Here is a 25,571-nt window from a genome sequence, read left to right on the forward strand (position 1 = left end):
AAGAGTGTGCAAAGCTGCTCATCAAGGCAAAGGGTGGCTACTTTGAAGAATCTAAAATATATTTGGATTTGTTTAACCCTTTTTTGGTTATGACATGATTCCATATGTGTTATTTCATAGTTTTGATGTCTTCCCTATTATTCTACAATGTAGAAAATAATAAAATAAAGAAAAACCCTTGAATGTGTAGGTGTGTCCACACTTTTGACTGGTGCTGTATAGTGTATCTGTGTGTGTTTGCCCCAGTGACTCACCTTGATATCCTTGCCCAGGCTCTCCAGTGAGTTGATGTCCAGTCCTTCCTTACAGGCCTGTAGACAGGAAATGACCTTCTGGGTCTCTATCTTGCCTGGCCGGATGGTCAGACCTGACAGACTGCCCCGGAAGTACTGGGTGAACCGCGGGGTGGACACCTCACCACCTAGGGAGGAGAAGAGGAAGGATGGGACATCCTGTTTTTTTTGTTCAGATCAAAGGTGCAATATTGTACAGTCAAGTGGTGGACAATGATTGTCTTCTCCTTAATCTGTTCTGATCTGAAAGCACAGTGCAATGAAAGCAATATGGAGAATGCCTCTATTATAATAGTAGGAACATGCTTTGGTAATTCTTAATTTTACAGTATTTTACTTTATTTACTTAGTTGAAGCTAGAAATAACACTATAGTAAAAGAGATGAACCTATATAACTTACCTTTCAACAAGACTAAGCTATTTAAACAATGGCTAACACAGTTACCTTTGTTTTCGCATCACTTCCTAGTAGGCCTAAACATCAAGTAAATACCAACTGAAACAGGACTGTGAAATAAAGACAGTAGCGTGACTATGGAAATGATAGCCCGTTTTGTTTATCAGCTTCCATCTGCTCTCCCCACTCTTTTTTAAAGTGACTTTCAAAACAACAAAATAAAATGTCCAATCTGAGGTAGATTTGGGCTCAGAGCAGAGGGACACTAGGCCTTCAATAAAAAAGAAATATCGTCGTCTTTTTTAAGGCAAGTGTGTGTTTTTCTTCTTTGATTCACTGGCAGATGGTGCTGGCAGTTTGCTAGTTGTTAACGGTCCCCGAGCCGTGTCTCTTGCTGACATACTCAAGTGTTCTCGCCGCCGCCTGCACCAGCCTGGTTTTTTATTATTTTATATTTTCCCAGACAGATGTTATCAATTAAGTGTTGTGGCACCGAAGCACAGAGCGAGAGAGTGTGTTTTCGGGCTTATTTCAGTCTCGTTCCCCCAAAGAGGAGAGTTTGAACAAGAAGACATTCAGTGCTAACATATGCTATTTTTACACACCTGGCTGCATAGTATTTACACCTGCAGTAAGGAAGATAGCAATTAAGTTGAAATGGATTGTTTGAACAAGTTGTATTTGGAAATTTGAGAAGGTTCATGATTTTGTTTATGGTTAAGGCCAGCCAGAGTTGATCTGCCCTAAACATCCCCAGTAGTTACATTGCACAGCAAAATTGCTTGTCTACTCTCCATAAGAAGAGCACCGTTCAGAGCAATCTCAGTAAATGGTTTCCTCATGAAAATGGACAAATCAAACCATATTCTGTTGTTCTCGTCACAAGTCACACGTCTTGTTTTGCTTTGGGCGCGCTAAGGTCAGGTCTGGGGCCTTTCATTCCTTGTGTCTCTTCATTACATTACGTTGTTGATTGCGTGCAGGGTGGTTGGGGGGGGGGGGGGGGGGGGCGATGAAAGAAAGGCAATCCTGTTCACTAATGGTCTGCAAAGTTATCAGTTGCAGCTTAGTGAAGCTTAGAGCAGCTTCATTGGGATGTAATAGCCAGAGAACTTGTACTCCATTCAGGCTGGCTTAATCCCTTCTTCAGGGCTTTCTCACACAATCACAGATTCATGGAAAGAGAGAGGGAAAAGAGAAAAAAAAGAGAACTGCAACCAGGAGCCAGATGAAAATAAATTCAAATGACACCGAAATGCCGTTATGTTGGACCTCGAGCGTGGCTCATGCGATTCAGCGGTATCCATCTGTCCCCCAGCTAACACATTTATATAATTATTATTTAGATCATAAAAGCAATGTTAAGTAGTGCTTCTTCATTCAAATGGATTCATTAGTCCCCTCTTTTCAAGCGGCTGGAATTGACAGCCTGTGTTTCCTGTTTGATGTCTCCAAGCTTGATCCTCTTGATCCTCTTGATCCTCTTGAGCGTCTGTCTGTCTGTCTGTCTGTCTGTCTGTCTGTCTGTCTGTCTGTCTGTCTGTCTGTCTGTCTGTCTGTCTGTCTGTCTGTCTGTCTGTCTGTCTGTCTGTCTGTCTGTCTGTCTGTCTGTCTGTCTGTCTGTCTGTGCGTGCTCCTGCTACAAGCACTCTTAGTCTTAAATTTGGGAGTGTTTAATCACTGTCCTGGACTGGATAAGGGAAACTGACTCATCCCTATGGTAACAGGCAAGGCATTCTGAAACATAAAATACTACGTGACTACCTAAAGTCCGAGTCAATTGAAACCAATAAGCAGTTGCTTCTGGGATACGGAAAACCACATTATTCTTGGGCTGTGAGGAAACATGTCTAAATCAAAGGAAAATGATGTGACTCCTCCCTCCCTGTTCCTCCCCTTATTTTACAGAAACAAATACAGAAATTCTATAGGTACGCTGGGCATATTAGGACAGCCTCAGAGTCACAAAGAGTTGGTATGGACACCGGACCCTATACAGGAGTCTATAATGACCTTGCCAGCAGGCACCCACTGTCAGCTGGGTGTCAATTGATGAGGGATGGATGGGCCAATCGTCGGTCACCAGGTAGGGTTCGTAGGTTACGCCATCTACGAAGAGCGTCACGGCAGGGAACTCCACGTTGATCACGTAGTAGTGCCACTCCTTATCACAGATCTGTAAGACATAGGGACATGCTGTTAGCATTGAGTTAAACCAATGAGCTGTGTAGCTCTGGGTTTGTTGAGAAGTTAAGCACAGTATTTGTATTTATTATGGATCCCCATTAGCTGCAGCCAAGGTAGCAGCTACTCTTCCTGGGGTCCAGCAAAGTTAAGGCAGTTATACAATTTAAAAAACATTACAATACATTCACAACAGATTTCACAACACATTAAGTGTGTGCCCTCAGGCCACTACTCTACTACCACATATCTACAGCACAAAATCCATATGTACGTGTGTATAGTGCATATAGTATTGTGTGTGTGTTTGTGTCTCTTCACAGTTCCCGCTGTTCCATAAGGTGTATTTTTATCTGTTTTTAAAAATCAAATGTATGGCTTGCATGAGCCACCCTGTTCTGAGCCAATTGCAATTTTCCTAACTCCGACTGAACAGTAGTCCAGGTGCATCAAAACTAGGGCCTGATGGACCTGCCTTGTTGATAGTGCTGTTATGAAAGCAGAGCAGCCCTGTATTATTTACAGACTTCTCCCCATTAGCTACTGTTGTATCAATATGTTTTAACGATGACAGTTTACAAATCGAGGGTTACATCAAGCAGTTTAGTCACCTCAACTTGCTCACTTTCCACATGATTCATTACAAGATTTAGTTGAGGTTTAAGGTTAGGTGAATGATTTGAAATATTTTGGACTATCTTATTCCTTGCCACCCATTCTGAAACCGACTGCAGCTCTTTGATAAGTGTTGCAGTCATTTCAGTCGCTGTAGTAGCTGATGTGTATAGTGTCGAGTCATCCGCATACATAGAAACACTGGCTTTACACTTACTTGTGTAAGGGCTGTGCTTGTTGAATTACTTCCCTATAAGCGTGCTGAAAGTCTGTTGTCAATTTGTTTACTGTAAAATAGCACTGTATCTGGTCAAACAAAATGTTTTCCAAAAGATTACTAAGGGTTGTTAACAGGCTGATTGGTCGGCTATTTGAGCCAGTAAAGGGGGTTTTACTATTATTAGATAGCGGAATGACTTTTCCTTCCCTCCAGGCCTAAGGGCACACACTTTCTACTAGGCTTAAATTGAAGATATGGCAAATATTAGTGGCAATATCGTCTGCTATTATCCTCAGTAATTTTCCATCCAGGTTGTCAGACCCTGGTGGCTTGTCGTTGTTGATGGACAAAACTTTTTTTTTTTACTCGTCCACACTCACTTTACGGAATTCAAAATTCCAATGCTTGTCATTTGCCAAAATGTCTAAAAACCTGATTTTGCTTTGTCATAATGGGTTATTATGTGTAGATTGATGAGGGAAAAAAAACGACTTGATCAATTTTAGAATAAGGCTGTAACGTAACAAAATGTGGAAAAGTCAAGGGGTCTGAGTACTTTCCAGATGCTCTGTATACTTGGATGTGTAATGTCAGCGTTTGTTGCTGGAAAGTTTGTTAATCTTGCCACCTGATTCAATGAATGACAGAGCTGACTTTTCTAAAGTGCTCCAAAGCTTTTTACTATCATTCTTTATGCCATTTATGTTTGTTTCATAGTGTCGTTTTTTCTTATTTTTATTCAGTTTAGACACATTCTAAATGTGCCCTTATGTTTGCCAAACGGTTGTGCAGCCAGACTTATTTGCCATTCCTTTTGTCTCATACCTCTCAACCATACACTTTTTCAATTCCTCATCCATCCACAGAGATTTAACCGTTTTTACAGTCATTTTCTTAATGGGTGCATGCTTATTAGTGACTGGGATAAGCAATTTCATAAATGTGTCAAGTGCAGCGTCTGGTTGCTCTTCGTTACACACCACGGACCAACAAATACTCTTCACATCAACAACATAGGAATCACTACAAAATGTATTGTATGACCTCTTATACACTATATTAGGCCCAGCCTCTGGAACTTTGGTTTTCCTAGAAATGGCTACTGTATTGCGATCGCTACATTTCTGCAACATTAGTAAAACTGTGATCAGTACATGTTGATGATTTCATTCCTGTGCTGTTTGTAACTAGGTTGACTGGTAACCTGAACCAGGTTGCAGGCACTAGTTACAGTTTTAAGCTTTCTCTTGAGTGGGCAGATTGATAAAAATCAGTCAATATTTAAATCACCCAGAAAATATCCCTCTCTGTTAATATCACACACATTATCAAGCATTTCACACATATTATCCAGATACTGACTGTCGGCACTTGGTCTATAGCAGCTTCCCACCAGAATGGGCTTTAGGTGAGGCAGATTAATTTGTAGCCATATTACTTCAACAGTATTTAACATGAGATCCTCTCTAAGCTTAACAGAAATATGGATCTGAATATAAATGGCAACACCTCCACCTTTGTCATTTCTGTCTTTTCTGTAGATGTTATAACCATTTATTGCTACCGCTGTATTATCAAAGGTATTATCTAAGTGAGTTTATCTAAGTGAATGTCATCTGTTACTAGCAAATTATTGATTTCATGAACCTTGTTTCTTAGGCTACATATGTTAACGTGTGCTGTTTTTAGCACTTTTCTGGAATGCTTGATTGTTTTCATTGGTTTACCAGGAAGCTTAGCAGGAGGTAGACATGTTCATGTTATTTATGTTAGTGCAGGGTGAGCTGCACACACTGGACTTCCTACTAGGGCACACCGCCTCAGTGCTAACAGTATTACTCTGGTCCATAGGCACATGATTACTGCATACAATAGCTGTGGGATCAGCCGAGGCATTCTGGGCAGTAAGAGGGACATACATTAGGTTACTAACGTTGTGTCTTCCAACACCCTGGTGTAATGTACAGTCATGGCCAAAAGTTTTGAGAATGACACAAATATTAATTTCCACAAAGTTTGCTGCTTCAGTGTCTTTAGATATTTTTGTCAGATGTTACTATGGAATACTGAATTATAATTACAAGCATTTCATAAGTGTCAAAGGCTTTTATTGACATTTACATGAAGTTGATGCAAAGAGTCAATATTTTCAGTGTTGACCCTTCTTTTTCACGACCTCTGCAATCCGCCCTGGCATGCTGTCAATTACCTTCTGGGCCACATCCTGACTGATGGCAGCCCATTCTTGCATAGTCAATGCTTGGAGTTTGTCAGAATTTGTGGGTTTTTGTTTGTCCACCCGCCTCTTGAGGATTGACCACACGTTCTCAATAAGGTCTGGGGAGTTTCCTGGCCATGGACCCAAAATATCAATGTTTTGTTCCCCGAGCCACTTAGTTATCACTTTTGCCTTATTGCAAGGTGCTCCATCATGCTGGAAAAGGCATTGTTCATCACCAAACTGTTCCCGGATGGTTGGGAGAAGTTGCTCTCGGAGGATGTGTTGGTACCATTCTTTATTCATGGCTGTGTTCTTAGGCAAAATTGTGAGTGAGCCCACTCCCTTGGCTGAGAAGCAACCCCACACATGAATGGTCTCAGGATGCTTTACTGTTGGCATGACACAGGACTGATGGTAGCGCTCACCTTGTCTTCTCCGGACAAGCTTTTTTCCGGATGCCCAAAACAATCGGAAAGGGGATTCATCAGAGAAAATTACCTTACCCCAGTCCTCAGCAGTCCAATCCCTGTACCTTCTTGACACCAGGCCATCCTCCAAAAGTCTTTGCCTCACTGTGCATGCAGATGCACTCACACCTGCCTGCTGCCATTCCTAAGCAAGCTCTGTACTGGTGGTGCCCCGATCCCCAGCTGAATCAACTTTAGGAGACAGTCCTGGCGCTTGCTGGACTTTCTTGGGCGCCCTGAAGCCTTCTGCAGAAATGCAGTGGAAATGTTTTTGGGGGATTCAGTTCATTTGCATGGCAAAGAGGGACTTTGCAATTAATTGCAATTCATCTGATCACTCTTCATAACATTCTGGAGTAGATGCAAATTGCCATCATTCAAACTGAGGCAGCAGAATTTGTGAAAATTAATATTTGTGTCATTCTCAAAACTTTTGGCCACGACTGTACATTTGCTGAAGCATTACGACAACTCAGCGACACAATGGTAGGGATTAACTGAGCTGGGCTTGGGTCATTGATAAGTCATTGTCCCAACGCAGCCTTATAATGCTGTGAAAGGATCCAGGAACACAATTGATTTGGGTGGATGTTTAACTAGAGGTAGCTGTAACAGGGTGAAGATTACCCAGATACTGGGAAGCAATTTTAAAGGGGAACATCACCCACTGATTTGGCCAGATTTTTTGGCTTGTGTGAATGATAATCACATTCACATACTTATACATCATTGGATTCAATAAGATATAATACTGTAACAAACCAGCCCATAGACATGGTGCAAGCACTTCAAAGTTGGTCACTTCTATGGGGACTGTGGTTAGTGCACTTGCCTTGGGAACTGATGTTTGTGAGTCCTTAGGTCAGCCCCACAAATTCATTGCAATATCATAATAATGAATGCACCTGGGTTTCACACTTTACTATCTTTCATATTGCTGTGGACAATATTTCATGAATTAACTACTTATTTGCGGTTATCATGAAGCCCAAATCCAATAACGCTTGTTTGGCAGTCTCCCTCCCTCCCTCGGTAATGAAAAACACATTAAACTTCATTCAGATTCATCCCGCTCCCCTCTTGATCATTTGGTTGTCTGTTTCGGGGGAATTAATTAAGTTTAACTTTAATGAGTCGCTCATTAAGGGAACATGGATTTACGAGGGTTGTGTCTGGGGACCGTCGCAAAACTTTTTCATCAAGCCTAAAACACTCGCTCACCTTTGGTGGTTCAGTCTCCCCAGGAGCAGAATCAAAGCCTGTTAAATCCAGCCCAGCAGTCAGTCAAGCGCCAGCCAATCGAAAGGACATTGACCCAGCTCAGCTCTTATAATAGTGTTCTGTTTCCCCCCTGGCGAGTATCTAGTGCTGAGACAGTTCCAGGGAGAAGTTGGCCCAGATCGCTGATCTTGGATCAGCTTACAACTCCCCAACTGGGAGTCGTAACTGTCAGGGGGTAGGTACATCGCAAAACTGACCTTGGATTAGAGGTTAAAGGGAGATTGAGTCTTACATGGCTGAGCTCTATTGTGGAGGGAGATAACTGTCAAATAGCAGTAGTACAGTACTATATGATTGGACATGTCTAGTGGTTCAGGGATAGAAGCCCCCAAGCACAAAGCTAGGATCAACCCATTATCATTAGGAAGTACAACACAGACATTGCCTTAGATCAGAAGTTGAGGGGTAACTTCATTCTATTATATGAACTACATGGAGGGAGTTTGCTGTCAAACAGTCTAACAGTGTGTTTGTAGATGTCTCCCTAGTGCTCTGAGGGGTTTATCATTCAAGTAATGCCCTCTCATGCTGCTACTGATTACCAGTGAGCCATGAACAACCTCTCCCCTCAGTGCACAATGCAGGCAGGAATGGCTAACTCCTTCCCTGATGCCTCGCACACTCAGGAAGCCTTTCATGCTCACAAACTTGAGGCATAATTGTAAATGTTTTTTTTAATTTTTTATTTTTTTTTAATCAGGGTGAGCAATACCGTATGAGGTTCCTCGCTGTCGTTAAACATGTACAAAAATCTATCTGAAATGCAGCCATACACATCAACACCTATACTATAGCCTACTGTGGCCTACGAACATTAATTGCCTATAATAATCAGATGTAAAGACAAGATGAAAAGGACAATAGTGAGGTAGAAAACCACGCAAAAAACGCTGCCCATGATTTTTTTGATCTACAGTATAAACCATATTATCGAAAAAAGAGGACATCTTAAGATTTCTAGTAAACCTAAGGTTACAAATCAACTGTCAAAATTGAGTGCAATCGTGACCTGGGGTGGTCCAGCAGTTAGGGCTGCTGCCTTCAGCATGCACATATAGGCCATATTGTGTCGGCGTGGGTTCGATTCCGGCCCATGCCCTTCTGGCACAAATAACTAAATTCCCCGATTGACTGGATTTAGTTACACATTTCAAATATGCACAGTCCAGGGATATTTTACTCCCGATGTTGATAAATGGCCATACCAGACACATCATTTTTTTTAAAAGACAGTTATGTTTAATGGATAATATACAGTGCCTTCAAAAAGTATTCACAATCCTTGACTAATTCCACATTTTGTTGTGTTACAACCTGAATACATGATTATTATTTTTATTATCCATCTACATACAATACCCCACAATGACAAAGTGAAAACATGTTTTTAGAAATGTTTGCACATTTATTGAAAAATACAGAAATATCTCATTTACATAAGTATACACACTCCTGAGGCAATACATGTTAGAATCACCTTTGGCAGCGATTATAGCTGTGAGTCTTCTGGGTAAGTCTCTAAGAGCTTTGCACAGCTGGATTGTACAACATTTGCATAGTATTCTTGAAAAAATTCTTCAAGCTTTGTCAAGTTGGTTGTTGATCATTGCTAGACAGCCAGTCAAAACTGTAACTAGGCCACTCAGGAACATTCAATGTCATCTTGGTAAGCAACTCCAGTGTACACTGAGTGGAAAAAACATTAAGAACACCTGCTCTTTCCATGAAATAGACTGACCAGGTGAATCCAGCTGAAAGCTATGATCCCTTAATGATGTCCCTTGTTAAATCCACTTCAATCAGAGTAGATGAAGGGGATGAGACAGGTTAAATAAGGATTTTTAAGTCTTGAGACAATTGAGACGTGTCATTCAGAGGGTGAATGGGCAAGACAAAATATTTAACTGCCTTTGAACGGGGTATGGTAGAAGGTGCTAGGTGCACCAGTTTGAGTGTGTCAAGAACTGTAACGCTGCTGGGTTATTCATGCTCAACAGTTTCCTGTGTGTATCAAGAATGGTCCATCACCCAAAGGACATCCAGCCAACTTGACACAAATGTGGGAAGCATTGGAGTCAACATGGGCTAGCATCTCTGTGGAACGCTTTTGACTATGTTTATTAAGCTTTCAACTCTGAACCATTCTTGGTGAACCTTACCGGTGACAAGCATACCCATAACATGATGCAGTCACCATCATGCTTGAAAATATGAAGAGTTGTACTCAGTGACGTGTTTTGTTAGATTTGCTCCAAACATAACACTTTGTATTCTGTATTCAGGACATAAAGTTAATTTCTTTGCCAATCTCTTTGCAGTTTTACTTTAGTGCCTTATTGCAAACAGGGTGCATGTTTTGGAATATTTTTGGGTCATTCCAAAATTGGAGGACAATTTAGGCATTAAAGTAAAACACTTTTGAAAAATGAACCCTTCATTTTATCATTTTCTGTTATGTATTTAAGAAAAACAGGTAATAAACCGTCAAATAATTTGATTCGTCAGGCTCAGGCATCAAAAGTACTTTTTAATGAGATCTTTCATTTGTTGTGTGATATGCTTGGCGCAAACCTGTTACGAATACTCAGGAACCTGAAAAAAGTATATTTTTAAATATTGTTTAATAAATCCTTTACCATTAAGTAAAGAAAGTCACATTCACATTGAATACTCATTTAATTTCAGAAACTTTTGAAATCTATCTTGCACAACTTTTCAATAGCCAATTTTAAAAAAACTAATTTCAGTATTTATTTTCAAATATTTCCTCAAGTAGATTATGCATATAATCATTCAAACTATTAAAAGGACAATAGGTTAAACCCACGTGAGCTGAGAAAATCATTTAAGATTATTTTAATAAAAATGATATGGTATCAGGGTTGAAATTAAAGTAACAGGGTAGCGCAAAGTAACAGGTTTGAACAGATTACATTATATTTGATTGTAGATCATGACATAAATGTGACAAATAAATACCCAGGACCACAGGAATGTTGTGTAATAATATTTTATATGTATTTTTGAAAAAGGATCAACAGGATGAGTAGGAATGATTAAAAAATAAACATGTCAACAAGACCACAAACTGGATCTGATCAAATATTCAATGGACAAACATAAAAAAATTGTCATATCACAGTAGGCCCACAACCAGCCGTTAAAATGAATGAGGATATCAAAAATAGTCATGAACTGATCGATATTTTAGAAAGCTGATGTTATAATGTTCAGATTTCATTTTAGTGGCTGGCCAGTATCCCATACCTCACTTGCGATGCCCATGTGGCGTGAGGTAACGTTCTCTGGGGGAGGAATGAGGGTCAGCACATCCTCAAAGGGATACCAAAGGAGATCGTCCCTCAACGGCCAGAAGAAAAACGCTTTACCCCCACTCTATGCCTACATTTCACCTGGCAGTGGGTCTTACTCACCTCTTGGATGATCCCTGGGTAGATTGTGTGGTCGTACACCAGGGCACAGCATTTCCCCACAATCTCCGGACTGTGCCACTGCACTTCTTCTGGTGTGCTGTGTATGGGCTGTGTATGTGCTGTTTGGCCCTGTCCGGGGGTATCATCGGATGGGGCCACAGTGTCTTCTGATCCCTCCTGTCTCAGCCTCCAGTATTTATGCTGCAGTAGTTTATGTGTCGGGGGGCTAGGGTCAGTCTGTTACATCTGGAGTATTTCTCTTGTCTTATCCGGTGTCCTGTGTGAATTTAAATATGCTCTCTCTAATTCTCTCTTTCTGTCTTTCTCTCGGAGGACCTGAGCCCTAGGACCATGCCTCAGGACTACCTGGTATGATGACACCTTGCTGTCCCCAGTCCACCTGGCCGTGCTGCTGCTCCAGTTTCAACTGTTCTGCCTGTGGCTATGGAACCCTGACCTGTTCACCGGACGTGCTTGTTGCACCCTCGACAACTACTATGATTATTATTATTTGACCATGCTGGTCATTTATGAACATTTTAACATTTTAACATCTTGACCATGTTCTGTTATAATATCCACCCTGCACAGCCAGAAGAGGACTGGCCACCCCTCATAGCCTGGTTCCTCTCTAGGTTTCTTCCTAGGTTTTTGGCCTTTCTAGGGAGTTTTTCCTAGGGAGTTTTTCGTAGCCACCGTGCTTCTTTCACATGCTTTGCTTGCTGTTTGGGGTTTTAGGCCGGGTTTCTGTACAGCACTTTGAGATATCAGCGGATGTACGAAGGGCTATATAAAAATAAATTTGTTTGTTTGTTTGTTTGTTTGTTTGTTTGTTTGTTTATGGGGTCTGCTCTGTGGTCATCTGTGGGATTACAGCTGAAGCCCTTTGTTTTCTGGCAATCACACTCCAGATTCCCTGTTGCAGAACACCTGCAGCTGACGTCGCGGTAGAGAATTCTCCCAGGTGAAAGAGTGACCACCTGGTGGAGCCTCATTGTGGACGGTACGGCTGGAAGGTCAGCTGGCATTTCTTTCACTGCATCCTCCACAGCTTGTAAAACAATTTCACCTTCGATTGTCCCTCACTCAGAGCTTGGTACAGGGACAATGCTGTGGGGATATCAACTCCTTGGCAGGCAAGCCTGTCTTCCCTCCTCTTCAATGTGCCACCCACACCATCTGGGGCACCTTTGCCATGACTGGCTTCAAAGTAGTTCCAGGTTCCTCTTGTAAACCCCTTCTTGAAAATGTCAGTACAAAAGAGGTCAAAATGACCACGCTGCTTGTACTGTGTGCAGGGACCATCGCTAAAAAAAATGGATGGTTGTCACATCTGGGCATCTCTCTTGGATTTCCCTCAGGATGGGCTCCAGGTGTTGCCATATGGAAGGTGGTCCCTTCAATCTGGATGCCGACACAGTGCAGAAGGAGGTAGGGGCAGATGTCGCCCCCCCCCCACACACATAGTAAACCCCAGTGTGCAAAGTGGCCTGATGGTGTGATGCACAGCTTGTACTTGAGCGCTGTTCTTGCAGTTGTAGCTCTCAGCGCATTAATTTGCAGGGAAGTTCCGCTTCAGGGCCCGTGAGAAAGCATATTGCTGTCTGATGTTATAGAGACGGCGCCTGAACTTCTGGAGCAAAATGTTAAAAAGTTTCCACCGGCTATTCTGGGCATTCAAATTCTTTTTTCAAAGTGATCTTTGAGGCAGCTCCAGGATCATTTTTGTGCTCTTTGTCCACAGTGGCCCACTGAAGGTAGGAGACGCGATCTGTGGCTCTGTAGTGGCTTTTGAGTGTATAGGTATTATTGCTGCATTGCTCACATTCCCCATATGTACATTGCTTGCTTGTGGTGTCACACGTGATGGCATGTGTCAAGCTCTCCAAATTGGATGTGTAGATGATGTGCATCTGGTGTAGCTGTTTGGCAATAAAGCCTAGATCTTCATGTTGTTTGCACATGCATGTGTCACGATCTGCCAATGTTGGCTGCACAACCCAGTAGGGGCGAAGTGTGCAGAACCGTGAGTATGATAGACGGCGGTTGGTATGCTCATCCAGGAACTTCAAATGAAGGTTCTTCATTGAATCCACACTAATCTTTTCAGCATTTTCTTCTGTCACAGTTAGATTTTTTCCTCCCAGTTGCGATCCTGCTGACATCGTCACGTAAAAATAATCACCGTTGATCTTAGCGTGGCAGCAATCCCCTCATGCTTCTTCCTCTGGTACCTGTAGACGTTTTCATTTGCCAGTTTTGTCCACCTCCTCCTTGAAAATCCAAAAACCTCCTCTGTCAACTTCTGCAACCTGAACTTCTTCAGGATTTTGCTGGTGACTATTCCTGCAATGACTTGTCCGTCACTCTCTCTCTCTCTCTCTCTTTGAATGTGTGTACTTGTTGCGTAATTCCTCAGCTACTGCTGTATGAAACAACAGGGTTCTCCTTGGGGATGTTCCCGAGATTTGCCGAACCAATTTGTTGGATCTTGGAGGTGGGTGGTCCTTTTTCGATCGTTGGAGCCGCTTTCTGTATTTTTCTGCTTGCTGTTCAACTTTCCTCAACTGATCTTGTAGTTTCTGCAGCTCCCTGTTTCATTTTGTTTTGGCCGACCTCATTTTTCTTCTCCCAAGATCACGTTGCCTAAAAGAAACATATAAACATAAATATATTGTCACCTAACCATTTCACCTGCAGCAAAATAGACATCGCCAGCCATTAACTCTAACCATATGGATACTTTCATTATTGATTTCACAGTAGCAACTTATTTGAGGGTAGTTATCCAGTAATTCATAGATATACAGTGGGGGAAAAAAGTATTTGATCCCTGCTGATTTTGTACGTTTGCCCACTTACAAAGAAATTATCAGTCTATAATTTTAATGGTAGGTTTATTTGAACAGTGAGAGACAGAATAACAACAAAAAAATCCAGAAAAACGCATGTCAAAAATGTTATAAAATGATTTGTATTTTAATGAGGGAAATAAGTATTTGACCCCTCTGCAAAACATGACTTAGTACTTGGTGGCAAAACCCTTGATGGCAATCACAGAGGTCAGACATTTCTTGTAGTTGGCCACCAGGTTTGCGCACATCTCAGGAGGGATTTTGTCCCACTCCTCTTTGCAGATCTTCTCCAAGTCATTAAGGTTTCGAGGCTGACGTTTGGCAACTCGAACCTTCAGCTCCCTCCACAGATTTTCTATGGGATTAAGGTCTGGAGACTGGCTAGGCCACTCCAGGACCTTAATGTGCTGCTTCTTGAGCCACTCCTTTGTTGCCTTGGCCGTGTGTTTTGGGTCATTGTCATGCTGGAATACCCATCCACGACCCATTTTCAATGCCCTGGCTGAGGGAAGGAGGTTCTCACCCAAGATTTGACGGTACATGGCCCCATCCATCGTCCCTTTGATGCGGTGAAGTTGTCCTGTCCCCTTAACAGAAAAACACCCCCAAAGCATAATGTTTCCACCTCCATGTTTGGCGGTGGGGATGGTGTTCTTGGGGTCATAGGCAGCATTCCTCCTCCTCCTCCAAACACGGCGAGTTGAGTTGATGCCAAAGAGCTCCATTTTGGTCTCATCTGACCACAACACTTTCACCAGTTGTCCTCTGAGTCATTCAGATGTTCATTGGCAAACTTCAGACGGGCATGTATATGTAATCTTGAGCAGGGGGACCTTGCGGGCGCTGCAGGATTTCAGTCCTTCACGGCGTAGTGTGTTACCAATTGTTTTCTTGGTGACTATGGTCCCAGCTGCCTTGAGATCATTGACAAGATCCTCCCGTGTAGTTCTGGGCTGATTCCTCACCGTTCTCATGATCATTGCAACTCCACGAGGTGAGATCTTGCATGGAGCCCCAGGCCGAGGGAGATTGACAGTTCTTTTGTGTTTCTTCCATTTGCAAATAATCGCACCAAATGTTGTCACCTTCTCACCAAGCTGCTTGGCGATGGTCTTGTAGCCCATTCCAGCCTTGTGTAGGTCTACAATCTTGTCCCTGACATCCTTGGAGAGCTCTTTGGTCTTGGCCATCGTGGAGAGTTTGGAATCTGATTGATTGCTTCTGTGGACAGGTGTCTCTTTTACAGGTAACAAGCTGTGGTTAGGAGCCTCCTAATCTCAGCTCGTTACCTGTATAAAAGACACCTGGGAGCCAGAAATCTTTCTGATTGAGAGGGGGTCAAATACTTGTTTCCCTCATTAAAATACAAATCAATTTATAACATTTTTGACATGCCTTTTTCTGGATATTTTTGTTGTTATTCTGTCTCTCACTGTTCAAATAAACCTAAAATTATAGACGGATCCTTTCTTTGTCAGTGGGCAAACGTACAAAATCAGCAGGGGATCAAATACTTTTTCCCCCCACTGTAAATGACTTAATAATGACGGTTATTATAAAGTGTTACCCTTGTAATTATTACATATTATACCTATCAAGTAAAACTGATGCCTATTTCACTGTTCCCTGTACAGATACAGTTCATTTACTTAAATATATCCTCATGATCTGTGCTTACACTAACTTGCATTCCTCAATAACCTTAACTTCTGTTCTGACCTTGAAGACCCAGGTTGAGAGCTGACTGGATATTCTGGTCTGACTGGAGGATCAGGGCTGATTGGAGGATCAGGGCTGACTGGAGGATACCCTGACTGGAGGGGTGTTTAATCCTTCAAGTACCTTTTTCCTGGCATTACTCCTCTTATGAGCCTCTCTCCACGGTTTTCACTGGGCACGAGTGCTCTAACACTGCAGTCTTTTTGCATTTTCTTCTTCCCTGTTTCTACGTCTTTCCTCCACTTCCCCTTCTCCTTTTCTAAGTACTGCTGTCTCCTCTGACAATCAGCATGTTACTTGAATTATAGTAACAGGGTTTCAAGTGACATGGTTGTAAGTCAATGCTAATGTTAGCTTTTTCTCAGGAATAGATGCTAGCTGTGGAATGTAGTGTTACTGTCAAGGACAAACTTAGTTATATAAATAAAAACAGAAAACTTTGAAATTCATTTGTCTTATTCTGATAATGAGTAACAGGGTTGTGTTGGTTAGAGTGACACTCAATCAAGGCTGAAAAGATTGGAAAAATAGAAGAGAGGACTTACCTTTGGTCTACCCATGGTGTTAGCAAATGGCTTGATGATGTCATTTCCTCTGTATCATGTGACTCACTGTTTTTTCCTTTCCTCTGCCAGGCTAAATAGGTTTCGGTAACAGGACTGAGTGCATGTTGTGGGACACAACTTCAGTGCATAATTAATATCATTTAAAATACGTTGATGATTAAACAAATTGTTTTAACACATACAAGAGACATATATCAACAAAATCATACCAAAAAAAGTTGATTTAAAACTTATTTGAACTGTTATATTTGATGTGCAAGTTGGTCATCAAGAAGGTGGGACCAGAGAAAAATGCCATTTTATGGGGTGCTCGAGAGCCATTTGGTATTTTAAATCATTTTGGAACTACTTTTTTTCTACAACTGTATTTACATTTTGTCACAGGACAAGTATAATTTACACAAGTGCATGTTCTAGTATTTTGGGCATGGATTATTTGAAATTTCATAGGTGGGACAGAAAATGCCCTCCAATTCTGCAATGACCCTTTTATTCTGTACAGGCGAATGATGTGTGCATAATTTCAATAGCAGGTGATTTTATCTTTCATTTCGGGGCTGAGTAAGTAGCCTATACAGCAGGGCTCTCCAACCCTGTTCCAGGAGAGCTACCCTCCTGTAGGTTTTCACTCTAACCCCAGTTGTGACTAACTTGATTCAGCTTATCAACTAGCTAATTATTAGATTCAGGTGTGCTAGATTAGGGTTGTAGCGAAAACCTACAGGACGGTAGCTCTCCAGGAACAGGGTTGGAGAGCCCTGCTATACAGGGTTCATACAGTCAAATTCAAGTACTTTCAAGGACTTTTTCCAGAAATTAATTGTAATTTGTAAGGACCTATATTTTATATTTAATTGTTGTAATAGCTTATAGACAAAAAGTAAGCATTACCACTTGCATTTTTTTAATAGGCCTACCCATTGGCATTATGCATTAACATTCCCATTATTTTTACATTCTAAAATATGTCAGAATAATATGGGCATTGCCTGACTAAATAGACAGCATGCTCCCAACGCAAACACACTAATGGAGTCTGTCCATGTGGTAGCTAGTCAGTCTCGCCATTTGAGACGTTGAAGAATGATCGAGGTGTTATTGTATCATGTTTTAAAATGAGAAAGCGACCAAAAATGGTGTTCTCTTTTTAATGGAACACTTTGTATAGATGCGGTAAAGAGGCCAATGGAACTTAACGAAAACAATGGAAAAGCCATGGAAAATATCCCGGATCTCGTCATTGCACCCCAGCGAAATTAGCATACATTTAGGCTATTGTTTATATGTGTATTTCACACTAGGTTGAGGTAAAAATCGGAGTATAATGCTTGTTTGGATGTCAACCCCAATACTGTACAAGTTATCGTCACCAATCAACTGCATTACAGTTCAAAACAACGACCACCACTGATTTCTCTATGCTAGCTATGCTACCAGCTTATATGAACAGGAGTTAGCGTTTAGCAGTCACTTTTTCTAAACCTAAAAAGGGACTTCTTCTAAATGTTATGCAGCAAAAAAAATCCAAATCGGACATCAGTAACCACATTGTGGGCCCGTTACAATACATCAATCATGACGAATATCCACATTGTTAGATCAGATTGGTTGAGAATGTGCACCAATCTGTGTTCCATTGACCTATGGAAAACCAGGTTAAAGCCAAAATTCAATGTTGTCTAGCTCATAATAAACGCGACAGACTATCGCAACACGCATCAATTGAAACGATGGGAAACAAACTAAAAAAACTGATCAGAAAAGAAATCACAGAATAATTATATTGGAGTGGTAGAACTTTTAAAATCGGCTACCATAACTTCAATTACTTTTCAAGGATCAAATACCCTGATTTTCAATTAAGATCTGTAGTGTTGCTTATATGTTCACGCACGCACACACACAAACAAGTGTCGCTGTCACGCTGTGTAACTGACTGGTGTCTCCTGGGAACCACCATCCTCAGTAGCTCCTCTCCGTGACTACTCTCTCCAGGGAGATACCACGCCACTCCTCCCTGCACAAACCCTCTTCTGAGCTCCCCGTCTCTGAATACTACCGTCTCTCTACCGGCCTTTGAATGTCTCTCTATGGGACAGGTTCACCAAGCAATTGGCACAAAGTTTGTCAGGCATAAAACACCAAACAGAAAGCTAAAGGACGGGATACTATTAATTTACATTCCCTCTTATCTTAGCCCTTATTTAGACTTTTTGTTCTGGTCTCTATAGTTCATATCCTATAGGAAAAACATGTGTCTGGAGAAAAACAAATCTGTCACAGTCATGGGACTTGCCGAATTAAATAAAGGTAAAATAAAAAACTAATCTCAGACTCGTTTACCACCACTGATGGTGGTCCTTGTTGGAATGACTTACAGATCCTTCCCTTGATAACTCTATAAACGAAAACATCTCCTATACACGGATTGAGAACTCAAAAGCTAGGATATTATCCATAGGACAACAACAAAACAATCACTTCATGATTGTGATCCATGCTCGATTTAATTAAACCGACAGAATAAGATGCCTCTTTCATTTAGCTGGCGTTACGTGAGTGAGGTGTACAAGCCACACACACACACACACACACACACACACACACACACACACACACACACACACACACACACACACACACACACACACACACACACACACACACACACACACACACACACACACACAGCAATGAATCCTCAGGGAGAAAATGGTGTAGATTCACACGCAGAGCACGGCAGGTGTTTATTTCGCCTTCGCAGAAGGTAGGAATCGTGGACACAGGTAGGCAAACAGGCAGGTGAATCAAAACTAGGACTGAAGGCTATAGCTGGTTCTCACAAACGAGCCAAAACGAACAATACCTCACAAAGGCACAAACAGAATGAACTGAACTAAATAAGGAGCTGATGAGACCAGGTGAGTAACTAACACAGGTGAAACCAATGAACAAAAATGAAAGACGGGGCTACGTTCAAGAACACAGAGAAACAGGGCTACGTTCAAGAACACAACGAAACAGAACACAAGGCTGACTAAGAAAATAAATACAGAACCTTACACAGGCACGTAGGGTAGGCACTGTATAAGTATCAATAGAGACATAGACATTTGACATCTGTTTTCTCTCCAGCTCTGGTTTCACTGTTAATCTGTGTGGTGTCGCCATATTGCATCTTGACCTTCAGAGCTAACGAAAGACAAGCGTGAAAATAAAGAGCAGGTTGGAGTGAAAATCATTGTCTGCCTCAACACCTTTAAGTTTAATCGGAGAGCTGTTTTCCCTCATCAGGCATATATTGGGTTGTGTCCCATTGAAAACAATAGAAAATGGTGCTGTGCCACCATAGAGTATGGACTGTTAAAAAATCATGACAAATCAGAATGTCCGCTCTACCCATTCAACCCATTTTATTTCAGACGCACCGGCGGAAAGTGACTCTCGTCTCAAACGACACACCCACTTCCTGTGAAAGCTGCATTTCTGGATGAATACGACGCTGGACTCTGACACAATAGAGGAGGGAGAAGAGGATGAAATGAGGTGACAGCTCTCCCTCTTTCCTTTCCCTGATAAGGAGTCTATGCCACGTGGGCTCCGTACACAGCGACACAGTCTACTGGAGCATGAGACTGTCGGAAATGGCTGATGGTGTCGAGTAGAATTCAGGGGCCAGGGCAGCCTCCACTGTCACACTCTCTACCGGGCCACTATGTGTACGTGATAATAAAAACAAACATCATCATCACCATCCCGTAAAGGATCAGGTCCTCGCGGGGAGCGGAAAATGGCGTAACAGTCTCTTAACTCATTTCCTCTCCCTCCGGGTATGGCGAATGATAGCGCATGGAGTGTAAAATACAAGATGGTGGACAGAAGTGTAAAATACAAGATGGCGGACAGGAGTGTAAAATACAAGATGGCGGACAGGAGTATAAAATACAAGATGGTAGACTGGAGTGTAAAATGATGGCAATCTAGAGTCCAATTTTCATTCCCGTTACATTTCTGAAGTGGCGTGCAGCAGGGAATGTGATATAAAACAATGGAGTTTTGTGCCAAAGGTACATTTGACTGGAATAGGATATCAGGTGATAATGTTCCTTTTTTATCTGGTGGCATGGGGCTTCCATACAGCTCAACAGGACTATAAAATATCCTCTGACACATTCAATTATTACAGTTGTAATTGTGAGCCAATGATTTGAGGGAACAGGAGCCAAAACATGACTGAACGCTTTATCATACATGTATCGTACATTAAACGGGCATTAAACATTGATTAATATTCATTAAAGTAGCTCGCCTCACAATGTGTAAAGTACAATATCCCGTCAAAAGTGATATATCCTGTCCAAAAAAATATATGAATTCTTGTTGCATTGAGTGTCCATGTGATGCTTGCGATATATCCTTTCCCAAAGATACACAAAACACATGTTACTCATACTGTGTTAAACCGAGCCAGGACAAGTCCAGAGGCATCTCTCCCTATCGTTCTCCACTGGGCCAGTTAATATGGTAGTTCACATCCTCAGCACACACTATTGAACTACATAAGGGTGGGAAGCAGCAGCATTAACATTTCACTGCAGAGCCATCAGTATGTCAATAATCGCAGCCAGCAGTCTGAGGCTCCGTGGCATTCCTTAGGGGTGTGTGTGTGCGCCTAAGTGTGTGCGAGTGTGTGCGCGCATGTGTGCGTACATGCATATGTGTCGTGTGTGTGTGTGTGTGTGTGTGTGTGTGTGTGTGTGTGTGTGTGTGTGTGTGTGTGTCCCTGGCACCACAATGGTGGAACCAGCTTCCCCCTGAAGCTAGGACAGCAGAGTCTCTGTACATCTACCGAAAACATCTGAACCCCCCCCCCCCCCCCATAAAATGTACATATGTGTGCGCCTACGTGTGTAAGAAATAGAGAGATTGTGTACTTGTGTTTGTGAGTTGTAACATACTGTACAGTGGATTCGGAAAGTATTCAGACCCCTTGACTTTTTCCACATTTTGTTACGTTACAGCCTTATTCTAAAATGGATTGAATACATTTTATTTCATCATCATTCTACGCACAATACCCAATAACGTTAAAAAACAGAAATACCTTATTTACATAAGTATTCAGACCCTTTGCTATGAGACTTGAAATTGAGCTCAGGTGCATCCTGTTTCCATTGATCATCCTTGAGATGTTTCTACAACTTGATTGGAGTCCACCTGTGGTAAATTCAATTGATTGGACATTATTTGGAAAGGCACACACCTGTCTATATAAGGTCCCACAGTTAACAGTGCATGTCACAGCTAAAACCAAGCCATGAGGTCGAGGGAATTGTCCGTAGCGCTCTGAGACAGGATTGTGTCGCGGCACAGATCTGGGGAAGGGTACCAAAACATTTCTGCAGCATTGAAGGTCCCCAAGAACACAGTGGCCTCCATCATTCTTAAATGGAAGAAGTTTGGAACCACCAACACTCTTCCTAGAGCTGGCCGCCTGGCCAAACTGAGCAAACTCTGGAGCTCTGTTCAGGTTCATGACCCTAAGCACACAGCCAAGACACCGCAAGAGTAGATTCGGGACAAGTCTCTGAATATCCTTGAGTGGCCCAGCCAGAGCCTGGACTTGAACCCGTTTGAACATCTCTGGAGAGACCTGAAAATAGCTGTGCACCGACGCTCCCCATCCAACCTGACAGAGCTTAAGAGGATCTGGAGAGAAAGAATGGGAGAAACTCCCCAAATACAGGTGTGCCAAGCTTGTATCGTCCGAAAGAACACATATCAGTTTGCAAACAATGTAAAAAAAAATATATATAAATAAATAAATAATTTAGTTAATAAAGCCGCATAAAAACATGGTGACTTTTTTGCTTTCTTGAGTAAGGCAGCTCCAAAATGCAGGTGTTTCAGGCTAGCTCAGTGCTTTCTGTGGTGGTGGGACAGCCAGCGGAAAATACAGAGAGTAAGGTAATCTTCTCTAGTTGCGCCATGATTGCCTCAGTGTTCTGCCACTCATGGGGACCCTAAGTCACCGCAAAATCTACAGGGAGAGCTAGAAAGTTCAAGCCCCCTTGGGTGCTGCCATACATCATACAAGGCTCAAGGCCATTGGCCACAGATAAAATGACATCAAATCACGTTATATCTACCGTAGCTTTGATTAGACTGACCATGTCAGCATCATACTTTCAAAAGACAAGCGGTCATCATCATGAATCAAGTCTACAATCTACTGGCAAATCCTTTTCAATCCTTGTTATATGAATATAACTTATAGATAAAAGGTATCGGTGCTCATCAGCCATTGGACCTAAACATTACACAACAAGTTCAACAAATTCAACAATGAGTGTTTTGGAAGGAATTAGTGGAGAGGGTGTGTGGTCCAAGTCTGGGTTTAAGGGTCTCTTTTTCCAAGCTTAAAAGGATAAACATTCGCATGCAACACCATGGGCCAGAAAAGGTTGAATACATTGGCCATGCTGTCAATCCAGCTTGACTTCTGCCAAGTTCAAAACAACTGGGAAATCTCAGACTTCAGTGAGTTCAAGGCAACTGGGAACTGGGGGGGAAAAAATGAGCTCTGACTGGGAAAATACGTTTTGAATAGTCATCCAACTAGGAATTACAATTAGGGAACTCGGGCCTCTTTCGAGAGCGCCAACCTGAATATCACCAACATCATGATTTGACTTTTTTTTTTCTTCTCCAGGGTTCCCAGTTGTCTCGAAAGCACCATCAATCCAGAGAATGCCAGACTTTGATGACAAAGTTTGCCCACAAAAATGAACCGCCACGCCCCCTTCCTGTTCAAGTGAGCACTGCACAACAAGGTAAGTCCAAAAATGTCTTGTACGCTGCTGCATAAATGTTGTAATGTTGACTACGTCCGTCTTAGCTCGCTCATTAATGTCTTAATCGAGATGACGGATTGCCTCTTATCCGCTCATCGTTCCCTTATGCCATAGTTTGTGCATCTCAATTGTCAGAGACACTACTGACCTGTGTTTTGTCTTTGTATTGTGTTCTCTAATCGCTAACTGAAAGACAGACGGATAATATAATACATGTCATTCAGCAGACGCCTTTTCCCGAAAACGACTTACAGTCATGCCTGCATATGAATGTCTCAGGAATTGAATCCACTATCCTGGCATTGCAAGCTCTATGCTCTACCAACATAGCTCCAGAGGACCAGATAAACACCAGCAGACTAACTGACATACACAAATTTCACACAATCCTGTGCTGTGTTCCTGGTCCCTTTTCTAACTGTGTAAGAGGCTGTGTGTGGGAGAGAGACAGTACGATAGGGGTGTTCCTTCCCTCCCCTCCCCGGGCGCGACCCACTGTTGTACCCCTGCATTATTAATGCCAGCTCATTACAAAGCAGAGCAATGGCACAAAGGTGATTCAGTTCTAGGCTGTGCAGACGTACAGAATGATGTTTCTCAATACACTATGGAACCATGGTAACACGAAACACTAGGTGGAGGGAGGACCTGTAAAGATGCATGTCTCGGTTAATAAAAGAGCTGACTGGAAAATATGACATGTACTGTACTTTTGATATACAGGTAGGAGTTTATTTTCAGAGAAAGTCCCAGGTAAAGAATATACTTAGCTCATAGTTGGTGGACTTGTAAACTTGTGGACCGGACACTTTTTGCCCAAATGAGGTCCATTTTGGGGATCCTTTTTGGCTCACGAGCACCCATTATTCTAGAAGTAAGATTTTGGTTGGTGAGAGCTAAGATATCCACCCAAAGAAATAATCGCCCCACTCCAAACACTACTACTTACTGACAAACTGATCATCTGATTGATTTTAGAGGCTCTTTGATACAATTATTTTTGTTGGAACCTTTGAAATGAAAGCTCTCTTATTTTCTCTCTCACACACACACTCTCCCTTTCTCTGTCTCCCACTCTCTTCCCCTCTCTAACTCTATCTGCCTCCTCCTTCCTTCCCTCTGTCTCTATCTCTCCCCTGCTCTCTCTCTCCTCTCCCTCTCATTGGCAGATGAATGGAATTTGTCCTGTTAATGTGGAGATAGAGCTGTAGTCGGTCTGAATAATTTAGTATTCATGATTATTTCACAGCTTTAAGCAGCCCTTTAGGTGCACCCGGAATGGGCCTTTATCACTGAGAAGAGAGGGAGGAAGAGAAGGGGGAAGAGAGAGAGAGTCAATACGTCTGCCAGCTGAAGACAGAGAGCTGAGAGGTTTTTCTCTTTTCTATACTCTCATTTTGTTGGATGTACTTGTCAGCGAGCTTGGAGAAGGTGACATCAAATACACCTTATTCCATGGCTTTGAAGAAACAGAAACTTTAAAAAACCACACAATATGGCTGGCCCTATTGAGTGGGAACTAAACTCTGTTGTAAGTTTTGATATGTGTACTGTACACTCTTAGAAAAAAAATGTGCTCTCTAGAACCTTAAAGGAAAACTCCACACAAAAACTATAATTTGGTATTTGTTTCATTAGTCCATTGTTGACATAGTCCCAGAATGTTTTGCGTGTCAGCAATCACATTTTCAAGATATGTAACTTTCAAAATGGGGCTCCTGAGTGGCGCAGCGGCACTGCATCTCAGTGCTAGAGGCATCACTACAGACAGCCTGGTTTGAATCCAAGCTGTATCACAACTGGCCGTAATTGGGAGTCCCATAGGGCGGCGGACAGTTGGCCCGGGTTTGGCCGGTGTAGGCCGTCATTGTAAATAAGAATTTGTTCTTAACTGACTTGCCTAGTTAAATAAAGGTTAAATATATATATTTTTAATAAATAAATACAGAAATCATCCGTATTTGCATGAAAGGGTCTGAAAAAAGACATAGGTAAAGGTAATATACAGTTTCACGTTACTCATGAATTGCTCTCTTGTGAGTCAGAAAAACTAGAGTAGAAATATAACAAATAGGCAGTAGAACCGACACTGGACAGATAAAGCATTGCTCAATTACAATGTTCACACCATTGTGTGTGAGTGTTCTTTCGACCTTTCCAACTCTTCCCCCTGGCTCGCTGCGATAGAGCGCCACACTTCTAAGTGTCCCGTGGCTTACAAATGGCTCTGTGTGCAACCAGGGATCAATTCAATTAGGCAGCCTTGTCCAGATAGGCTCTAAATCACACATTGAGTGGAACCGATTCCCTTCGATCCATTCTCTATCTACGCCAAACACAGAGCACCGAGCCCAATCAATCTCATCCAAAACAATGCAGCCTCTAAACAGGGTGGGTGTGTGGAGGAAACCGCGACACCCAGCCTGGTAATTGTAAGCAGATAAGCACACAATGAATGTTGTAT

General features: G+C 42.1%; 1 protein-coding gene across 2 annotated transcripts in view; it reads right to left on the bottom strand.

Annotated features, from left to right (window-relative positions):
* LOC106568935 (calsyntenin-2) overlaps positions 1-25,571 on the bottom strand; it is a 314,056-nt gene that overhangs the window by 23,956 nt on the left and 264,529 nt on the right. For both annotated transcript variants that reach the window (XM_014139780.3, XM_014139781.3), the window contains exons 9-10: positions 2,705-2,867; positions 255-421 (exon numbers count right to left, since the gene is read on the bottom strand). In XM_014139780.3, coding sequence (XP_013995255.2) covers positions 255-421; positions 2,705-2,867 — 330 coding nt within the window. The remainder of the gene's footprint in view (positions 1-254; positions 422-2,704; positions 2,868-25,571) is intronic.

This window comes from Salmo salar, chromosome 14, assembly GCF_965601325.2.
Source record: "Salmo salar chromosome 14, fSalSal1, whole genome shotgun sequence".
Taxonomy (NCBI): Eukaryota; Metazoa; Chordata; class Actinopteri; order Salmoniformes; family Salmonidae; genus Salmo; species Salmo salar.